This window comes from Meles meles, chromosome 12 (genome assembly GCF_922984935.1).
Source record: "Meles meles chromosome 12, mMelMel3.1 paternal haplotype, whole genome shotgun sequence".
In the NCBI taxonomy this organism is placed as follows: domain Eukaryota; kingdom Metazoa; phylum Chordata; class Mammalia; order Carnivora; family Mustelidae; genus Meles; species Meles meles.
In genome coordinates this window covers 48,925,456-48,945,243 of record NC_060077.1, presented here as the reverse complement: position 1 = coordinate 48,945,243, position 19,788 = coordinate 48,925,456, and the positions used below count along the sequence as shown (strand labels likewise).

The 19,788-nt window shown below is 37.2% G+C and overlaps 1 protein-coding gene across 1 annotated transcript in view; it reads left to right on the top strand.

The window, feature by feature from the left end:
- OSBPL1A (oxysterol binding protein like 1A) overlaps positions 1 to 19,788 on the top strand; it is a 231,211-nt gene that overhangs the window by 45,487 nt on the left and 165,936 nt on the right. The window contains exons 5-7 of the mRNA XM_046024703.1: positions 3,145 to 3,256; positions 8,631 to 8,716; positions 9,886 to 10,030. Coding sequence (XP_045880659.1) covers positions 3,145 to 3,256; positions 8,631 to 8,716; positions 9,886 to 10,030 — 343 coding nt within the window. The remainder of the gene's footprint in view (positions 1 to 3,144; positions 3,257 to 8,630; positions 8,717 to 9,885; positions 10,031 to 19,788) is intronic.

Below are 19,788 nucleotides of genomic sequence, written 5' to 3'. Positions count from 1 at the left end.
TACAGCATCTTAGAGTATTTTCACTGCCCGTCTGCTCTGCCTGTTCATTGTTCTCCCTAACCCAGCCCTGGCAACTACTGATCTGTTTTTACTGTCTATAGTTTTGCCTTTTCCAGAATGTCATATAGGTGGAATCATATAGTACGTAGCCTTTTCAGATTCTTTGCCCATTTTTTACTCAGATAGTTTGGGGGGTTTTGTTGAGTTTTAGGGGTTATTTACATATTCTGGATATTCATTTATCAGGTATATGACTTGTAAATATTTTCTCCTGTTCTCTGGATTGCCTTTCACTCTCTTGATATACCCTTTTGTGTACAAAGTTTTAAATTTTGATGTAGTCTTCTTTCAATGTATTTCTTTTTTTGACTGTGCTTTTGTTTGGTATCCTAGCCAAAAAATCTTTGCAGAATCCAGTGTCTTGAAGCTTTCCTACTGTTTTCTTCCGTGATCTTTATTGTTTTAGATCTTACATTTGGGGTTTGGTCCATTTTACTTTTTTGTATATGGTATAGGGTACAGATCTGATTTTTTTTTTTTTAAACATATAGATATCCAGTTTTCCCAGCACCATTTGTTGAAATTTTCCCTTTAGAATGGTCTTGGCACCCTTGTTGAAAATCATTTGACCATATATGTGAGAGTTTATTTCTGGAGACTCTGTTATACTCCATTGGCCTATATGGCTGTCTTTATGCCGTTACCACAGTTTTTATTACTGGCTTTGAGGTAAGTTTTGAAATCAGGTAGTGTGAGATCTCCAACTTACTTTTTTCTCCTAATACTGTTTGGCTCTTCAGGGTCCCTTGAGAGTCCATATGAATTGTAGGATGGGATTTTCTATTTCTGGAAAAAGCATCATGGGGATTTGATAGGTATTGCAATGAACCTATAGGTTATTTTGGGTAGTGCTCACATCTTAAGTCTTACCGTCTGTGAGCAATAGATGTCTTCCCACTTAGGCCATTTTCAATTTCCTTCAGCCATGTTTTATTGTTTCAGTGTATAAGTCTTTTGCCTTCATGGTTGAGTTTACTGCTAAACATTTTATTTCTCTTGATGCCATTGTAAATGGAATTGTTTTTCTTAGTTTTGTTTTCTGATTTTTCATTTTATCTTTGCCTTTTTAAAAATTGAGCTTTTTATTGAGTTGTAAAAGTTCTTTATTCTGGATACAAGTCCCTTATCTGATACATGATTTATAAATAATTTCTATCATTCTGTGTTGTTTTACTTCACTAGGATGAAAACACTTCTCCCAAAAATGCTACCCTACAGATGAGAGCAAATGATAAGATTTTATTAGAATTCACTTTATTAAAATATTAGACTTAACCATTTTTCTGTTTTTAAATGTAATATATTTTCTAGAATAACATTCAGCTGTGAATTGTATTATATAGACTATTATATAGATACTATATAACACTCTGGAAAATACGTGATGTTATTAGGTGGAAGGAGGTTTAACATAACCAACTGTCATATGAATAAAATTATGTTTAAAGAAAGCCTCAGGGAGCCTGGGTGGCTCATTCTTAATTAAGCTTTGGACTCTTGGTTTTGGCTCAGATAGTGGGTTGTTAGAGTGAGCCCTTCAGTGGGCTCCACACTGAGCAGGGAGTCTGCCTGAAGGTTCTCCCCCTCTGCCCTGCCTCCCACTTGCACTTTCTCTTTTCCTCTCTAAAATGGATACATAAGTCTTAAAAAGTCTTAAATTTATGCATAGGAAAGTAATTAGAAAGAAATACATGAAAATGTTTATAGTGGTCATATAGTGACTAGGACAATGAGCATTTTGTTTTCTACTTTATTTTTTAGATTGTATTTAGGTGTTCCTTAGTACAAAAAAATTTTTAGAAAACATAGGAAATTTTTTTACCTAATGTAGGTATGGAACTCATGGGAATGTAACATGTAATGACACAGGATATCCCTTTCTGTGTATCCGTGCATCATCAGCCTGACAGAATAGCACTGTGTTTCATCTTGCCCTTGTGTAGATGTGTCACCCGCATCCTGTCCCTGGGTGCTATACGTTCCCATAACATTAAACATCAGATCTCCAATAATCTCCTGAAAATCTGTGTTCTGCATTTTTACCGCCCTGTTAAGTCGTATAAATGACTTGCATGCCAGTGATACTGGACTTGCATATGTTACCAATTAGCTTGAGATTTCTAAAAGCATTTAATTGCTTAGATTAAATATGAATGATACAGTTTCTTTGTTGTCGAATGTCTACTTGACAAGATCGTTTGCTTCATTACAAACCGTTCTTTAGGTGGTGTATCCTATCAGTCTATATCACATCAGAAGATGATGTTCTATATCTTAAATCAGATTTGAAAAAAAATCTAGATCTGTTGGGGAAATTATTCTTTTTCCAACAGGCATCATAGGAATAACATTAAACGAATATATTATCTCCTATTAATTTTAATCATTATAGTAACTTTACCTTTAGTTTAACCACATGAATCAATTTGGTAAAATAGATGATTTACTTTAAAAATCAGTTATAGAAGTTGTTTGTGTTAACTGGGTTGGCAATTATTTAGGCAATCATCAGTTACTACAGTTAGTTGAATTATAGTACAGTCAACCCTTGAACAACACGGGTGGGGGTCACTGAGCCCCACACAGTTGAAAATTTACATGGAACTTTGGCTCCCCCAAACTTTACTACTAGCCTACTGTTTACTGATAACATAGTTAACAGACATTTTGTATATTACATGTATTACATACTTTATCTTTACAACAAAGGAAGCTAGAGAGAAGACAGTGCTACTAAGAAAATCATAGGAGAAAATACATTTACAGTAGTGTTTTTATTTAGAAAATGTGCATATAAGTGGACCTGCACTCTTCAAACCTGTGTTGTTCAAGGGTGGGCTGTACTGAGCTTACTGTGGTTGGTTACTGTATTCACCTACTGTGCATATAACTGATGTGCTTTAGATCACACATTCCTATGGTACTTGTTTCTATTATAGAAGCTTGATAGTAATTAGTAATTTGGAAAAGAGTTATAATATATAAGATATAAGATACATATATAAACTCTTATATAATATGAGTTTATAATACTATAAAGTCCTAGTTTAATAATAGCTAAAAACAGTTTCTCTGTTTTTTTAGGAGTTGGTAATGCTGCTTTTAGAATGTAATGCAGATGCTACTGTTGTTAATGGGAGTGGACAGACAGCAAAAGAAGTCACTTATGACAAAGAAATCAGAAACATGCTTGAAGGTAAATATTACTGATCTTAACATAAACAACATTTACTTTAATGATAGGCAAGGACCGGATATAGCTTCTGGAGTGCCAAAACAGACTACCTTGAGCTTATACCCTAAAGATAATGTGGAGTCTTTGATTAGACACAGAAGTATTTTGAGTTTTCTCACAGCTTTAAAACTAAACAGATTTTCAAAACTTGCCATAATGTTGTATGATCAAAGCTTCAACAAAATTAAAAGTAGAAAATGCGAGATATGAGCAGTATGGCTGGTGGGCTGCAGAAGCATCATAATGGAGTGCAGGACAGAGAAGCTGTGAGAGATACAGCTATTGAGAGCCGTTTGATGCTGGGGAAGACTGTTGTGACCGGCTCTGTTATCTTGACACCTGCATTGACGTACAGCCGCCCATAGTAATTTCTTGATGGATCAGCATCATTTTTAGGAACTTCAAATATTAAATTGTGTTAAAGAAAATATGAGTCTGCAGTAACTCAGAGCAGTTTCTCTAAGATAGAATTAAACAAGCATATTTTGATGCTTACACTGGGAAACTCTCCTAGGTTAGGCTATCCTCTGAATGGCCACAGCTTTGCTGTAATTAATTTTGGTAGTATTTCTGTGCTAAAGAAGAGAAGATCTCTTACTTTCTACTTTATAATAGAAAAGACATAGCCTGTGTTTCTTTGCTTTGCAATTCAGAGAAAGGCAAGATAATTTTGTATCTAAAGGGCATTTATTTCTTTTTTCTTTCTTTTTTTTTTTAAGATTTTGTTTATTTATTTGACAGACAGAGATCACAGGTAGGCAGAGAGGCAGGCAGAGAGAGGGAGAAGCAGGCTCCCTGCTGAGCAGAGAGCCCAATGTGGGGCTCGATCCCAGGATCCTGAGATCATGACCCGAGATCAAGGCAGAGGCTTACACTGAGCCACCCAAGCACCCCATAAAGAGCATTTCTTTCTTTTTTTTTAATTTCTTAATTATTAATATTTTAACTATGTAAAAACCAATATCTTTTTACTTCTTTCCAGTTGTACTTGAAAACTAAAATATTCTCTTGTTTTCCCATTAAAATGATGTCTGCTTGTCAGACATCCTTAGGTCACTGTCTTAACTCACTCTTGGCTTTAAAATAAAACCCTTTTGAGGTGCCTGGTGGCTCAGTGGGTTAAAGCCTCTGCCTTCGGCTCAGGTTATGATCCCAGGGTCCTGGGATTGAGCCCCACATCGGGCTCTCTGCTCGGTAGGGAGCCTGCTTCCCTTCCTCTCTCTCTGCCTTCCTCTGCCTACTTGTGATCTCTGTCTGTCAAATAAATAAATAAAATCTTTAAAAGAAAATAAAACCCTTTCATTTAAAATGAATGTGATTTTGGGGAGATTGCACATATTGGATGTGATCCCTGTCCTTTACTATATTGTGATCTAAGTGGGGGGATGAGGTCCTGTTCCTGACCATGTCCTGTCATTTTATTATTTTTTAAAGTAATCTCTGTGCTTAACATGGGGCTCAAACTTGCGACCCTGAGAAGAATCGCATGATCTGCTGACTGAGCCAGCCAGGTGCCCTTGTCCTGTTGTTTTAATTGTAACAAGATGACAACCTGAAACTGAGGTTCTCCTGACAGAGTGGAATGTTAATTTAGCCTGACAAGTTGACATATAGTGAGGTTGATCATAAAGACATGTTATACTGACTCCCCAAAACCCAAATCCACAAAGGACAAGGGTTTAGTTGACTTACAGACATTATGATTTGTCAGCTAATAAGGTGCTAGCCTGGGAAATGGAAGTAGAAACTTGATTGATTCCACTCTGATGAGATCATCTTGGCTAGATATAATTTGTGCATACCACCTTAAGTGGGTCAGAGTTCAGGGAGTCCATCTAACAGTCCTCTAAGACTATAGGTAGAACAGAAACCACAAGGTGGGGTAATGCATTAGACACAGGAAATGTCATAACAAAATCACACTCCAGTATCTGAAGAACTATTACAGTGTAATCTTATCTGTGGCAGAACAGAGCTAGGTTGGCCTATTTGATGGAGTGCTAGGAGTTGATCTTTAGGTCCTGTGTATTATAATAATGGCTTGGGTTGCATTTCAAGGTGTGGTGAGTTTGTGTGATTGGAGTTACTTGGATAAGGGTAGATGACTACTTGTCAGGCACTAGAGAGGAATACCTTTTCTACATACCATTTGTCTTTCATTTTATTTTGAGAAATTTCTAACCTACAGGAGAGTTTCAAGCATAGTACCATGAGCACTTACAAGTCCTTCACTTAAACTTACCAATCATTAACATTTTGCTACATTTGGCTTATCCTTTTACATATTATTTAATGTTTATTTACTTTTAATTTTTTGTAGAACTATTTGGGAATAATTTACAGACAGTAATACCTTAGCTCTAGGTATTTCAGTATGTATCTCTTAAGAACAAAGATATTCTACATAATCACAATATAGTGATCAATTTCAGAAAATTTAACTTTTTTTTTAATTTAACATTTTTATAATAGTATAGTTTATATGCAGGTTTTTGTCAATTGCCCAAATAATGTCCTTTGTAGAAGTTTCCCCCAATCCAGAATCCAATCCAGAATCTCTCATTGTGTTGTCACATTACTTTAGTCTCCTTTATCTGGAATAATTCCTTAGCCTTTGTCCTTATAATCTTGACCTTTTTTTAAGAAAAATTTATTTATATATTTGACAGAGATCACAAGCAGGCACAGAGGCAGGCAGAGAGAGAGGAGGCGGAAGCAGGCTCCCCGCCGAGCAGAGAACCTAATGCGGGGCCCCATCCCAGGACTCTGGGATCATGACCTGAGCTGAAGGCAGAGGCTTTAACCCACTGAGCCACCCAGGTGCCCCACCAAATAATCTCTTAATCAGTGATTTTTAGCATTAATAATTTTTGCCTTGAACCATTTATTACTATGGAGATTGCAAAATGGTGATTTTCTTTTATCAGTGAAGTACATTTGCCAGGTTCTTTCTGCATTTCAAATGTATTACCATATCACTTACCCTGTGCATCTGTATATAAATGTGTTGTTAGGATGGAGTTACACTTCATGATCTCTGCATCCTTATTAACTCTGGATGCGGATTCAAAAGTAAAACAGTTTATCGTCCTATTAAAATTAAAATTTATAGGACAAGTAACACTTTGGAATATTTCCTTTAAAAACACATAGGTATAAAATAAATGTATAAAAGTATATGTTAGTAATGTACAGCTCATTGGTTTCACACACAGAACACATCAATGTAAACAGCACATGAAGAAACAATGTTACCTGCACTCTAGAAGCCTCATTTCCCCAAGTGGAATTTTTCCTTTTCATTGGCTGGATCAATAATCTTTCTGTGTCCTTAATGAGCACAGGACAAGAACATATGCAAGGTTTTCAACTCCAAATCCCCATTTTCCTTCAGTTATGGACCTAGGCAATGTAGAAAGAAATTTTAGGGTTCCTTTCACCTCCCTTCCCTAAAGTCTAGAACCAACATGATTAAGCACTTATTTGATTATTCAGCAAATATTTATTGGCCAAATATGCATTGAGCCAGACATGGGCGTAAATGCCTAGGATACACAGACAAGTAAGAAGAGTACCTGACTGCAGGAGTCACTGAGGGATAAATGACAGCTCTTGAGTAGTACATGAAATAGTAGAGGCATGTACAGCAGGAATAAGGATGTGGCTGTTCTCAGAGCTCACAGTCCAATAGTTAGAACACCAGTGAGAGGAAACATTGAGGAGTGTAAATCCCAGCAAAAGCGGAAGCCACTGAGAGGCTATGCAGAGACTTGGGTGCCTTCTGCTGAGATGGGGAGGGAGTCTGGGTGTGGAAGTAAATACATGAGAATAGAAGATAATGGTACGATAGGAACATTAGTCATTTCTTTTTTTTCTTTTTTTTTTTTTAAAGATTTTATTTATTAATTTTGACAGAGAGAGATCACAAGTAGGCAGAGAGGCAGGCAGAGAGAGTGAGAGGGAAGCAGGCTCCCTTCAGTGCAGAGAGCCCGACGTGGGACTCGATCCCAGGACCCTGAGATCATGACCTGAGCCGAAGGCAGCGGCTTAAACCACTGAGCCACCCAGGCACCCCATTAGTCATTTCTTTAAACTAATTCCAGCTATTGCTGTATTCAAGATAGTATTCATAGTGTTTCCCCAGTCTCTTGACTCCCCAACCTCCTTTTTTGTCCATGACCTGACTTCGGCCAGGAAGACCTGAGAAACCTTTTGCACAGGATTTTGTGCACATGTTTGAAATGAGATTCCTGAGGCTTTCTGTGAAATTGCTTCTTTTTTATAAGCCAGAACAGAATTAAAATCTAGCAAAAAGAGGCCTTATTGCATATTCCAGTCTCTGAAATCAGATGGCCTATTGTTCTCTTTCCCTGCAAGTGTGATTTAAGAAGCAGGTTTAAGAGTAGTAGTAAGCACATGGTCTCTGGAACCAGCCTGCACAAGTTCACATCCCAGCTCCTCTATTTCCAGCTGTGTGACCTTGGCTTAATTTCTTAAATACTTAGTGCCTCAGTTTCTTCATCTGTACAATCAGGATAATAGTAACACTTACTTCATAGCATAGTTATGAGGATTTAGTGAGTTAATGTATTTTTCCAAATTTATTTTTGAAGTATAGTTGACCTACAATGTTATATTAGTTTCAGGTGTACAACATAGTGATTTGACAATTTTATATGTTACATAGTGCTCACCATGATAAGTATAGTTATCTGTCACCATGTAAAGTTATTACAATAATGACTCCATTCTGTATGCTATATTTTTTCATCTCTGTGACTTATTTTATAACTGGAAGTTATTTTTAAAGTGCTATGAATAGCACTCGGCATATAGTAAATTCTATAAAATTTGTTAAAATTTTGTATTAAAAAAATCTTATGTGGAAGTATATAAGTATATATAAATCTGCCTATTTATATGGTTTGTACGTCTTCCTACCAGTGCTATTTCTTATTGTTACTTTTCACAGATTCTAAGGTTCTGGAAGGTATGAATGCTACTCCCAATTTATCTACCTTTCCAAGGCAGATATGTAATAGTATTTCAGCATGCAAAAGTAAGTCATAATTATTTGTGATGGGTATTGTAGTAAGATACTTAAAGACCTCTGAACTGAAAACACAAGTTCATCTGAACCTGAAAGAAGTTGAACTGTTATCTGAAATGTAAGGCAATGAGAATAACAATAAAGTCTTGAACTACATTTGAATTATAATTCAAAACATTGTGACTTTTTCCCCACGAGATCACTTTACTCATACATTTTTGCAATGATTTGCTATGGAAATCTAACTAGAAGTAGAGTAACATAACATGTCCTTTCCTTTTGCAGCTGTAGAAAGGACTCAACAAAGAAAGCTTGAAGAAGAACTTCTGGCAGCAGCGAGGGAAGGCAGAACAGCAGAACTCACAGCTCTGGTAAAACAGCAATAACGACGTGTATTCTTTACTCTTCAGGAAAATTTTAACTTAATGTTAACTTCATAATTTAGTCAAATTGTGGGACCAAACTACTGGAGATTATAAAAATGGTACAAAAATCCTTAAGAATCTAAAAACACTTGGCATAATTATCATTTAAGCAGGATATATTGTAATGATTATTATATTTTTCTCTGAATTTACTTACATCCCCACCCCTTACTGAAAACCTGATGGATTAAGAAACTGACTTTTCAAGGCAAATACTTAATGTTGGTATAATTGTTTTTCCAGAAAGCCAATTTAAAATTGAAAGAATATCATAAGATCCAATAAAGGAACAAGTTTCTCTAATTTTGATAAGCAATAATTTCTGAAAGGTATGCTACACTTATAGAAAGTAACATACAAAGAAGACACAATATTTGGGAATATTTATATCACGTTAGAACAGACTGAAAACTTTATCCATTTTTTTTTCCTTTTGGAGACCTACTTTCCAGTTTCCACTTCCCACATAGTCTCATTAAACGTGAAACCAAATTCTAAATTCAAGACTGAAGCATTTCCATTTGCTTTAAAGTTATTTCAGCTCATTTGAAAAGGCCTCTTTAGTTTCCAAGTGAAGTTCCTCAAACATTTTTTTTAAGCTTTCTGAAATGAAGACTATATAAAGAGTTTTTAAAGCAGTCAGTTGGGAACAACAAATTCCGTAGAACTTTTAACATTTACACATTTAACATTTATGATTTTGACTCTTCTGAATGGCTGCCTATGGGAGACTTCTTTGTATTTTTGCTGTCCCCAGTGTGAATCACAAGACTGGTAGAAGGGAGCAAATCTTAGTGAAATCTTAATGTCCAGGTGTGGGTGGGGTGGTATTGGTGTAGTGCGTGGTGTCTGTGGTCATGGGAATGTGGGGACTGAGATTTCCTGGCACCTCGAGGACAAACATGGGGAGTGACATGGATTTGCTGGTTCAGTGAGCAAGCAGCCCCCACCTCCCCCCACCCCCGATCATCTAGCTTCCTAGAGCTTTGGTGTTCATCAGCTTCTATAGTTTGAGGGTCCCCCTGAACATGCAGTTACACCTTAATGTGTTTTTATGGGAGAAAGTCCATCTTTGATAATGTAATTCTACGTTGCATTTTTTTTTCATTCATTAGCTTAACAGGCCTAATCCTCCTGATGTTAATTGTTCGGATCAGTTAGGAAATACACCCTTGCATTGTGCAGCTTACCGAGCTCATAAGCAGTGTGCCTTAAAGCTTCTGAAAAGTGGAGCAGACCCAAATCTGAAGAACAAAAATGGTAAGCATGTCAGTAAAAGCCATTGTTGGTCATTTGGAAGCTATAAAAATAAGTCAGTGCCATATAAAATTGCTTTTTTTTTAATATCCAGCCTTTGTTAAACTCTGTGGCCCCTACTTAATTGTGAACTCAAGGCATTCACACAAATGAAATAAATGAACTTACTAATTTCCTTCCTAGTTTAAGAGTTAACTGTTTAATAATACCTATTCCATAGGAGGCAGTAATGATTAAAATAGATATCCCCCCTCTCGAGGGAAAGAGAATATAGTTGATTCTCATTATTTAAGATTGTTATGTTCTGCCAAGTTGTTGTGAACAGAGAATTAATACTGAGCCATTGCTCATGGTGGGGGGGTACAGAGTTAGGTTCTTGAAAGCCTCTGGTCACAACAATTTTATACTGATTAATATATAACTTTATTTTGTGTGTATTTCTGTTTTAAAACAGCTTATTTAATATATGTTGTTAATTCAGGAACATAGAGCTTATGCCAACAGCACTATCACTCATGCCTGAGCAGAGCTCGTCTAATACCATGTCTAATACATATTTTCGTCTAATATATAATACATATAGCTCGTCTAATACATATTCTCCATGCAGCACATCATAGCTCTCTTGCTTTTATGAACATTAGCTAACAATTCAGTGCTGTGTTTGGTGGCCAGTTTCAATAGTGAAACCACCAACAAAAAGTACAAATATTGAAAACTTGGCAATACTAGGTAGACTGTGATAGGGACATTTGTTTATTGCATGAATGCTGAAACAAGGCAGAATGCCACCTTGTTCTACCTCAACTGGGGACATGAGGACACTCAAATTTTTCACCACTTGGGACTTGCCTGTGAATGATGAGAAAATTGCGTGAGTATTGATTTTGAGATTACAAATTTTAGCAATAGATGCATCTGAAAGTATGGAATGTACAGGGAATGAGTTTCAATTCTACATGCATGACAGTATCAGAGATGAGATCATATAACCACAAGAGAAGCTACAAAAGGTGTCTTGGGTATTCAAAGAGGGAATATTGCATTAGGGGCATTCACTTTTAAGGATGCTTCCCTCTGCCTTCCACCAAACCTGGATTAGGACTTGACTTGGCATTGGTCCACCAGGACCTTCTATTCACCTCCATCATTGCCAAAATTCTACTCCATGGTCATTGTTGAGTTACAGAGCCACATCCCATGAGACTGGATTCCTAAAGGCAGAGCTAATGCCTTACTGTCTGGTTTACCTGGGATCTAGAGTAATGTATAGCACAGGACACCTACATGTTGCATGTTTGTTGAAGGCTTAAGTAATTAGAAATGGCTTCACGAAGGAGTAGGTATTTAATATAGACTGAAGTCCTTGTAGGACTTTTTTTTTAACCCACTGAGTCACCCAGGCACCAAGGATTTTTTTTTTTTAAAGCCTTCCCTAAATACCTGTATCTCTAACAGAAGAGCCCACTCATATTTTTTTCTTTTTAAACATGAACAGAATATCATTAAATTTTGGCAAGGGTATTCTAAACAGAGAGAAGATTATGACGAAGGCATAAAGATAAAAATTCATATTTAGGTGGCATCTCATTTTGGTACGTCGACACATGTAAAGGGGAGCAGTACGGGGTCATCTTACAAATGCAGATTAGGTTTGCATAGTGAAGAGCCTTAAGATGCCAGATCATTTTACCCCTTAATTTGGAAGTTCAGGGGACCAGAATAAAGAAATAGGTGAGCAGTGGAGAGATGAGTTACTTTGAAAAGATTAATGTGGTTATCTACTAATGTGTAGTATCCAGGATTGGTTGTGACAGAATCAAGACTATAGGGAAGGGTCAGTAGGACCTTTAAAGTGGTCTTAGGTGAGAGGTAATTAGGGCCTGAACTTTTATTGACCTCAATGGGAGTAGAAAGGAATAAGAAAATTAATGATAGAATTTTCTGCTTTTCTCTCTTCCTTTGTCCTTTTTGCTATAGACTGGCACTAACCAACAGATACATAATGAGAGCCACATATATAATTTTAAGTTTTCTAGTAGGCACATTTAAAAAGTAAAAAGCCAATGAAATTAATTTTAATGACCTATTTTATTTAAAGCAGCATATCCAAAACCCATTTCAACATGTAATCAGTGAAAAATAGTGAGATTTTACATCTCCTTTTTGATACTAAGTCTTTGAAATCTGGTGTATATTTTGCACATCTCAGTTTGAATTAGCCACATTTCATTAGCTCCATGTGATTAGTGTCCACTCTATTGAACACAAACAGATCTAGACATACCCAACAGAGTCTCTGGTTGACCGTGCTGTCCCTACCCTGTGCATGCTCTTCTCTCCTGCCAGAAATGCCCCTTTCATGCTCATCTCTGTTAAACCCTAGTCATACTTTAAGAATTAGCTCAAATTGTCTTCCCCAGAAAGACTTTCCCTGTATCTCTAGGATAGATATAGGTTCTCCCTGGAATCAAAGAAGAGAAACCAGGGGATAGAGAAGGGGAAACACTCAGGAGATGTGAGGGAAATATCCGTTCCATGGAAGCCAAAGGAAGCACTAAAATGTGAAGTAAATTGGTAGAGTGTACTTGTTGTCATGCACAACTTAGACTGAAGAAGAGAAACTTTTAGACAAGGCTGTGGAATTCAGTGACTGAATGCCCAGAGGTCCTTTCTGAAAGAGTAGTATCACTGGGTAGTTGAGCAACAGCTAGGTTAAGGGTTAAGGATTGACTAGGCAATGAGGAAGCTAAGGTAGCACTGCTCATCCACTTTACAATATTTAAGAACAGAAGGAATGGCTTCATGGCCAAGAGGAAGATTTTTTAGGCAGAGATTTAAGCATGTTTTTAAAGTTAAGGAAGATTAACACAATAGAAAAAGAGCTTGATGATTTAATTGTGACGGTTAGAAAATGTAACTTTAAAAAATGCAATGCTTTGGTAACAGCAAAAAGAGAAACATGTTCCAGTTGAAGGACATAAAAGACCTAAAAATGGAGAAGCCTGTGATGTTTTGGTGGGGAAGAAACTCAACATCAAAAAGCTAACAGTACTCTCCAAATTAATTCAAAGCAATCCCAGCCAGAATCCTTAAAGGGTTTTCATAAGATTTGACTATCTGATTCTCATTTCTATAGAAAAGTCCAGGGCAGTGAATTTTAAAATGGAAGAGGAGCGGGGGTGGGGGCAGAGGGTGTTGTCCTTCTGGATAAAAAGACTAATTCTGAACCTATTGGAAGTAAAACATTCATTTACTCAACAAATACTTACTGAGGGTTTATGTGCTAGATACTATTCCAGGGACTAGGGATCTAGAGCAGTGAAAAAACAAATCAGAACAATATAAAAACAAATCCCTGTTTTCAGGGAGCTTACATTCTAACAGAAGACAGCCAATAAAAAGCAAACATTATGTCAGATGAGATCAGTGCCTAGGAGAAGGGAAAAAGGCAAGGGAGGGGGAATTGGGAGTGTGTTGGGTGTATAGAGGGTTGCTACTTTGTGAAAGGTGGCAGGAAAAGCTCTGTGAGAATGATAATTAAGACTTGAAGCAGTGTCAGTATGTGGGCAATGAGGGTGGTCCTAGGCAGCAGATGTGGGGAGTGTATGTGATGTGTGACATGAAAAGCAAGGAGACCAGTTTGTCCAGAGTAGAGGGAGAGGAGAGTGGTTGAAGGAGGCAGTGGGGACTGGATGCTGAAAGGCCTTGTGGGTTATTGTGAGAATCGTGGCTCTTACTCTTTGTGAGCTGGGACTACATGGGCCCTCCCACATTTTAGAATCCAGCAGTGATGTGACCAGATTTAGGTTCTAAAAAATGGTCACTGATTGTTGTGAGAATAAATCCTAGGAAGACAAGGAGGGAAAAGGGAGGCAATTAAGCTACTGGAATAATCAGGTGAGAGAGGATATTGGCTTGGATCAGGATAGTGGTCATACAAATGTTTTAAGTGTGTGTGTGTGTGTATGTGTGTGTGTGTGTGTGTATAAACAATGAAGGCAGAGGTCAAGATTTTCTGATGGCTTGAATATGTGAGGTATGAGAAAAAGACAGGAATTGAGGGTGACTTTATAGTCTTTCAGTCAAGGATCTGGAAAAAGGGAATTTCCAGTTATAGAATAGGGTAAGACTGCAGGGAAGTGTAGGCTAGCAATGGCTGAGAATTAGGAGTTTGGTTTGTAAGGTGTTTAAAATTTGAAATACTGTCTTATAATCCAAGTGAGGTGTCAAAAGTAGAAGTTTGTGCTTAGGTGAGATCTCTGGGTGGAGATATAAATTTGGGAATTGTCAACATATGGAGTTAGCAATGGGGTGGATAAGATCAATTATCTTGAGTTCTTGGTATTAGTTCACGGTAGATGAAGGGTAGATGAAGATGAACAGACGAGATAGTCTGTACTATCTGTACATATAGGAACTTGATAGATGACAAAGATGGCATGAAAAGTGGGTGAGGGAAGAACTGAGTAAATTAATGCTGGGACAATGAGCTATCCATGTAAATACACATGTGAGGTATGTAGGATGTGTGTGTGTGTGTGTGTGTGTGTATATATATATTTATTTATGATTATGGAGGCTGAGATCGGACACAGTATGCTGTCTGCAAGCTGGAGACCAGGAAGTCCACTGGTGCAAGTCCTCAAGTCCAAAGGCTGGAGAATCAGGAACTCCTATGTCAGAGGGCAGAAAGAGAAGGGTGTCTCAGCTCATGAAATGACAGAATTCATTCTTCCCCTCTTCTGAGCCTCTCAATAGATTGGATGATGCCCACTCACAATGGAGAAGGCAGACCTTATTCACTCAGTTCACTGGTTCAGAAGTTAATCTCATTCAGAAACCCCCTCACAGACACACCCAAAAATAATGTTTTATCAGCTTTCGGGGCATCTTTTTAGCCTGTTTAAGTTGACACACACCATCACATAACCTAATTTCAAGACTGTGTGGTACGGTATAAAGATAGATATATAGACTTATAGAACAGGAGCGAGTCGAGACAACAACCTGTATGTAGGGAGAATTTGATTTTTTTTATTATTTTTTTTTATTTATTTGACAGAAATTACAACTAGGCAGAGAGGCAGGCGGAGAGAGAGGAGGAAGCAGGCTCCCTGCGGAGCAGAGAGCCCTATGTGGGGCTCGATCCCAGGACCCTGGGATCATGACCTGAGCCGAAGGCAGAGGCTTTAACCCACTGAGCCACCCAGGCGCCCCGGGAGAATTTGATTTTTGATGAAGGTGTCAAGGCAATTAGTGGGGAAAGGATTATTCATTTTTTGAATGTTTTATAAGTTCTTTATATATTTTAGATATTTTGGATATTGACCCTTTATCAGATACAGTGTTTGCAAAGACCTTCTTCCATTCTGTAGGTTTAGTTTTCTTGATTGTCACCTTCACTGTTCACCTTTTTATTTTGGTGTAGTCCCAGTAGTTTATTTTGCTTTTGTTTCCCTTGCCTCAGGACACATAACTAGAAATAAGTTGCTATGGCTGATGTCAAAGAAGTTACTGCCTGTGCTCTCCTAGAATTTTTATGGTTTCAGGCCTCATTTTTTTTTTTTTAAAGATTTTATTCATTTATTTATTTGACAGAGATCACAAGTAGTCAGAGAGGCAGGCAGAGAGAGAGTGGGGGAAGCAGGCTCCCTGCTGAGCAGAGAGCCTGATGTGGGGCTCCATCCCAGGACCCTGAGATCATGACCTGAGCTGAAGGCAGAGGCCTAACCCACTGAGCCACCCAAGCGCCCCTCAGGTCTCACATTTAAGTCCACATTAAACCATTTTGAGTGTGTTTTTGCGTATGGTGTAAGGAAGTGGTCCCTTTTCATTCTTTTGCATGTTGCTGTCCAGTTTTCCCAATACCATTTGTTGAAGAGACATTCTTTTTCTCATTGTATATCCTTTCCTGCTTTGTGGAAGATTCATTGACCATATAATTGTGCGTTCATTTCTGGGTTTTCTATTCTGTTCTCTTGATACGTATCTGGTTTTGTGCCAGTACCATACTGTTTTGGTTACTACATCTTTGTAACTTGAAGTCTGGAATTGTGCCTCTCGCCTTTTATTTTTCCATATTGCTTTGGCTATTCAGGGTCTTTTGTGGGTCCATACAGGTTTTAAGACTGTTTGTTCCAGTTCTGTGAAAAATGTTGTTGGTATTTTGACAGGGAATGCATTAAATGTGTAGATTTCTTTGGGTAATATAACATTATAACAATATTCTTCCAATCCATGAGCATGGAATGTCTGTTTCTTAGTGTCATCTTCAGTTTCTTTCATCAGTGTTATGTAACTTTCAGAGTACAGGTCTTTCACCGGGTTTATTCCTAGATACCTTACTGCTTTTGGTGCAATTGTAAGTGGGAGTGATTCTTTAATTTCTCTTTCTACTGCTTCATTATTGGTGTATAGAAATGTAACAGATTTCTGTATGTTGATTTTATGCCCTACAAATTTACTGCATTTATCAGTTCTAGCAGTTTTTTTAGTAGAGTATTTAAGGTTTTCTACATATAATATCATCAGCAAACAGTGAAAAGTTTGACTTCTTCGCAATTTGGATGCCTCTTATTTGTTTTTGTTGTCTGATTGCTGCGGCTAGGACTTCCAGGACTATCTAAGTAAGTGCTGAGAGTGGAAATCCCTCTCTTGTTCCTTACCTTCAAGAAAAGCTCTCAGCATTTCCCCATTTAGGATGATATTAGCTGTGGGTTTTTCATCTATAGCCTTTCTTATCTCGAGGTATGTTCGCTTTAAACCTACTTTGCTGAGAATTTTTATCATGAATGGATGTTGTATTTTGTCAAATCCATGAGTGGATTTGTATTATTAATGTCATGTATCATGTTGCTTTTGCAATTATTGAACTACCCTTGCAACCCAGGAGTAAATTCACTTGATCATGATGAATGATTTTTTTAATGTTTTGTAGGATTCAGTTTGCTAGTATTTTTTTAAATTTCTTAGAAACATATAATGTATTTGTCCCAGGGGTGCAGGTCTGTGAATCTCCAGGTTTACACACTTCACAGCACTCACCATAGTACATACCCTCCCCAATGTCCATAACCCCACCACCCTCTCCCTACCCGCCTCCCCCAGCAACCCTCAGTTTGTTTTGTGACATTAAGAGTCTTTTATGGTTTGTCTCCCTCCTGATCCCATCTTGTTTCATTTATTCTTTTCCTACCCCCCAAACTTCCCACGTTGCATCTCCACTTCCTCATATCAGGGAGATCATATGATAGTTGTCTTTCTCTGATTGACTTATTTTGCTAAGCATAATACCCTCTAGTTCCATCCACATCGTCACAAATGGCAAGATTTCATTCCTTTGATGGCTGCATAGTATTCCATTGTGTGTGTGTGTGTGTGTGTGTGTGTGTGTGTGTGTGTATACACACCACATCTTCTTTATCCATTCATCTGTTAATGGACATCTAGGTTCTTTCCATAGTTTGGCTATTGTGGACATTGCTGCTATAAACATTCGGGTGCACGTGCCCCTTCGGATCACTACGTTTGTATCTTTAGGGCAAATACCCAGTAGTGCAATCGCTGGGTTGTAGGGTAGCTCTATTTTCAACTTTTGAGGAACCTCCATACTGTTTTCCAGAGTGGTTGCACCAGCTTCAGTTTGCTAGTATTTTAATGAGCATTTTTATATCTGTGTTCATCAGGGATATTTGCCCCTGGGTTCTCTTCTAGTGATGTTTTTATGGGGTTGTGTATCAGGGTAACACTGGCCTCATAGAATGAATTTGGAAATTTTCCTTCCTTTTCTATGTTTTAGTAATTTGAAAAGAATGATAGTAACTCTTCTTTAAAGGTTTGGTAAAATTCTCCCGTGAAGCCATCTGGTCCTGAACTTTTTTGGTTTTTTGGGAGATTTTTGATTACTGATTCAGTTTCTTTGCTGGTTACCAGTCTGTTCAAGTTTTCTATTTCTTACTGTTTCAGTTTTGGTAGTTGATATGTTTTTAAGAATTTATCCATTTCTTCTCAGTTGTCTAATTTGTTGGCATATAGTTTTTCATAATCTTATAATTGTATTTCTGTATGTTTATTATTTCTCTTCTCTCATTTGTAATTTTATTTATTTTGGTTCTTTTTGGTAAATCTGGCTGGAGGTTTATCTTATTTTTTTGAAGAGCCAGCTTTTGTTTATATATATGTGTGTGTGTGTGTGTGTGTATTATATTTGTATTATTTGTATTTGTATTATATATATATGTATTTTATATATATGTGTGTGTATATGTATACACACACAGACACATATATATACATATATATATAGAGAGAGATTTTCATTTCTATATCATTTATTTCTGCTCTAATCTTTATTATTTCCTTCTTTCTGCTGGTTTTAGGCTTTGTTGTTCTTTTTCTAGCTCCTTTAAGTGTATAAGGCTAGGTTGTGTGATTATTACTTCTTGAGGTAGACCTGTATTGCTATATACCTCCCTTTTAGTACCACTTTTGCCACATCCCAAAGGTTTTGGACTATTGTATTTTCATTTTCATGTATTTTTTAATTCCTTCTTTGATTTCCTGGTTGACCCATCCATTATTTAGTAGCATGTTGTCTAACCTTCATGTATTTATGGTCTTTCCAGAGACTTTTTTTGAAGGGTAAACTTGTAAATGTAATGGAAGGTGGGTACAGGTACCTGGAAAGGACTTTCCTAGCAGGCTGTATGGACTACAGAGCAACGGGAACAACTATGTTACATAATTTAAATTCTATCTACTAATTACTAGTTAAGAACTAAAGTTATTTTCCTAACTGGGAATTAAGCAAAGGAATCTTGAAAGTGCTATAGAAGAGTCAGAAACCTAAAATTTATCTTAACAGTATGATTCCTAGTGTCTTTACCAATTTCCCAAAGACTTGAATAGTTTTTCTAGGTGGTGGTTTATAATGGTCTTCCTTCAAAATTTAGATTCCAAAAGCATTCTAATGTAACAAGAATTAATAGTCCCATGTGAATATCAGTCTAAACTAAAGAAATGTCCCTATAAACATCAAAAATTTGACTCTTGGTGTTTAAACATAAATTTGCCCTATAGTTTATTTAGTAATCAAAGTTGAACATTCTTTTTTTTTTTTTTAACATTTTATTTTTTTTTTATTTTTTTTTTCCATTTTATTTATTTTTTCAGCGTAACAGTATTCATTCTTTTTGCACAACACCCAGTGCTCCATGCAAAACGTGCCCTCCCCATTACCCACCACCTGTTCCCCCAACCTCCCACCCCTGACCCTTCAAAACCCTCAGGTTGTTTTTCAGAGTCCATAGTCTCTTATGGTTCGCCTCCCCTCCCCAATGTCCATAGCCCGCTCCCCCTCTCCCAATCCCACCTCCCCCCAGCAACCCCCAGTTTGTTTTGTGAGATTAAGAGTCATTTATGGTTTGTCTCCCTCCCAATCCCATCTTGTTTCATTTATTCTTCTCCTATCCCCCTACCCCCCCATGTTTCTTCTCCATGTCCTCATATCAGGGAGATCATATGATAGTTGTCTTTCTCCGATTGACTTATTTCACTAAGCATGATACGCTCTAGTTCCATCCACGTCGTCGCAAATGGCAAGATTTCATTTCTTTTGATGGCAAAGTTGAACATTCTTATTAAAGTGTTCTTGATAAAAGTCAAGATGGCACATTCTGAGGAAATGCTTTTTAAAGTCCTAATGTCTGCATTATAGAAAAAAACACAAATTATTAAAATACAGTCTGTTTCTTTGGCAT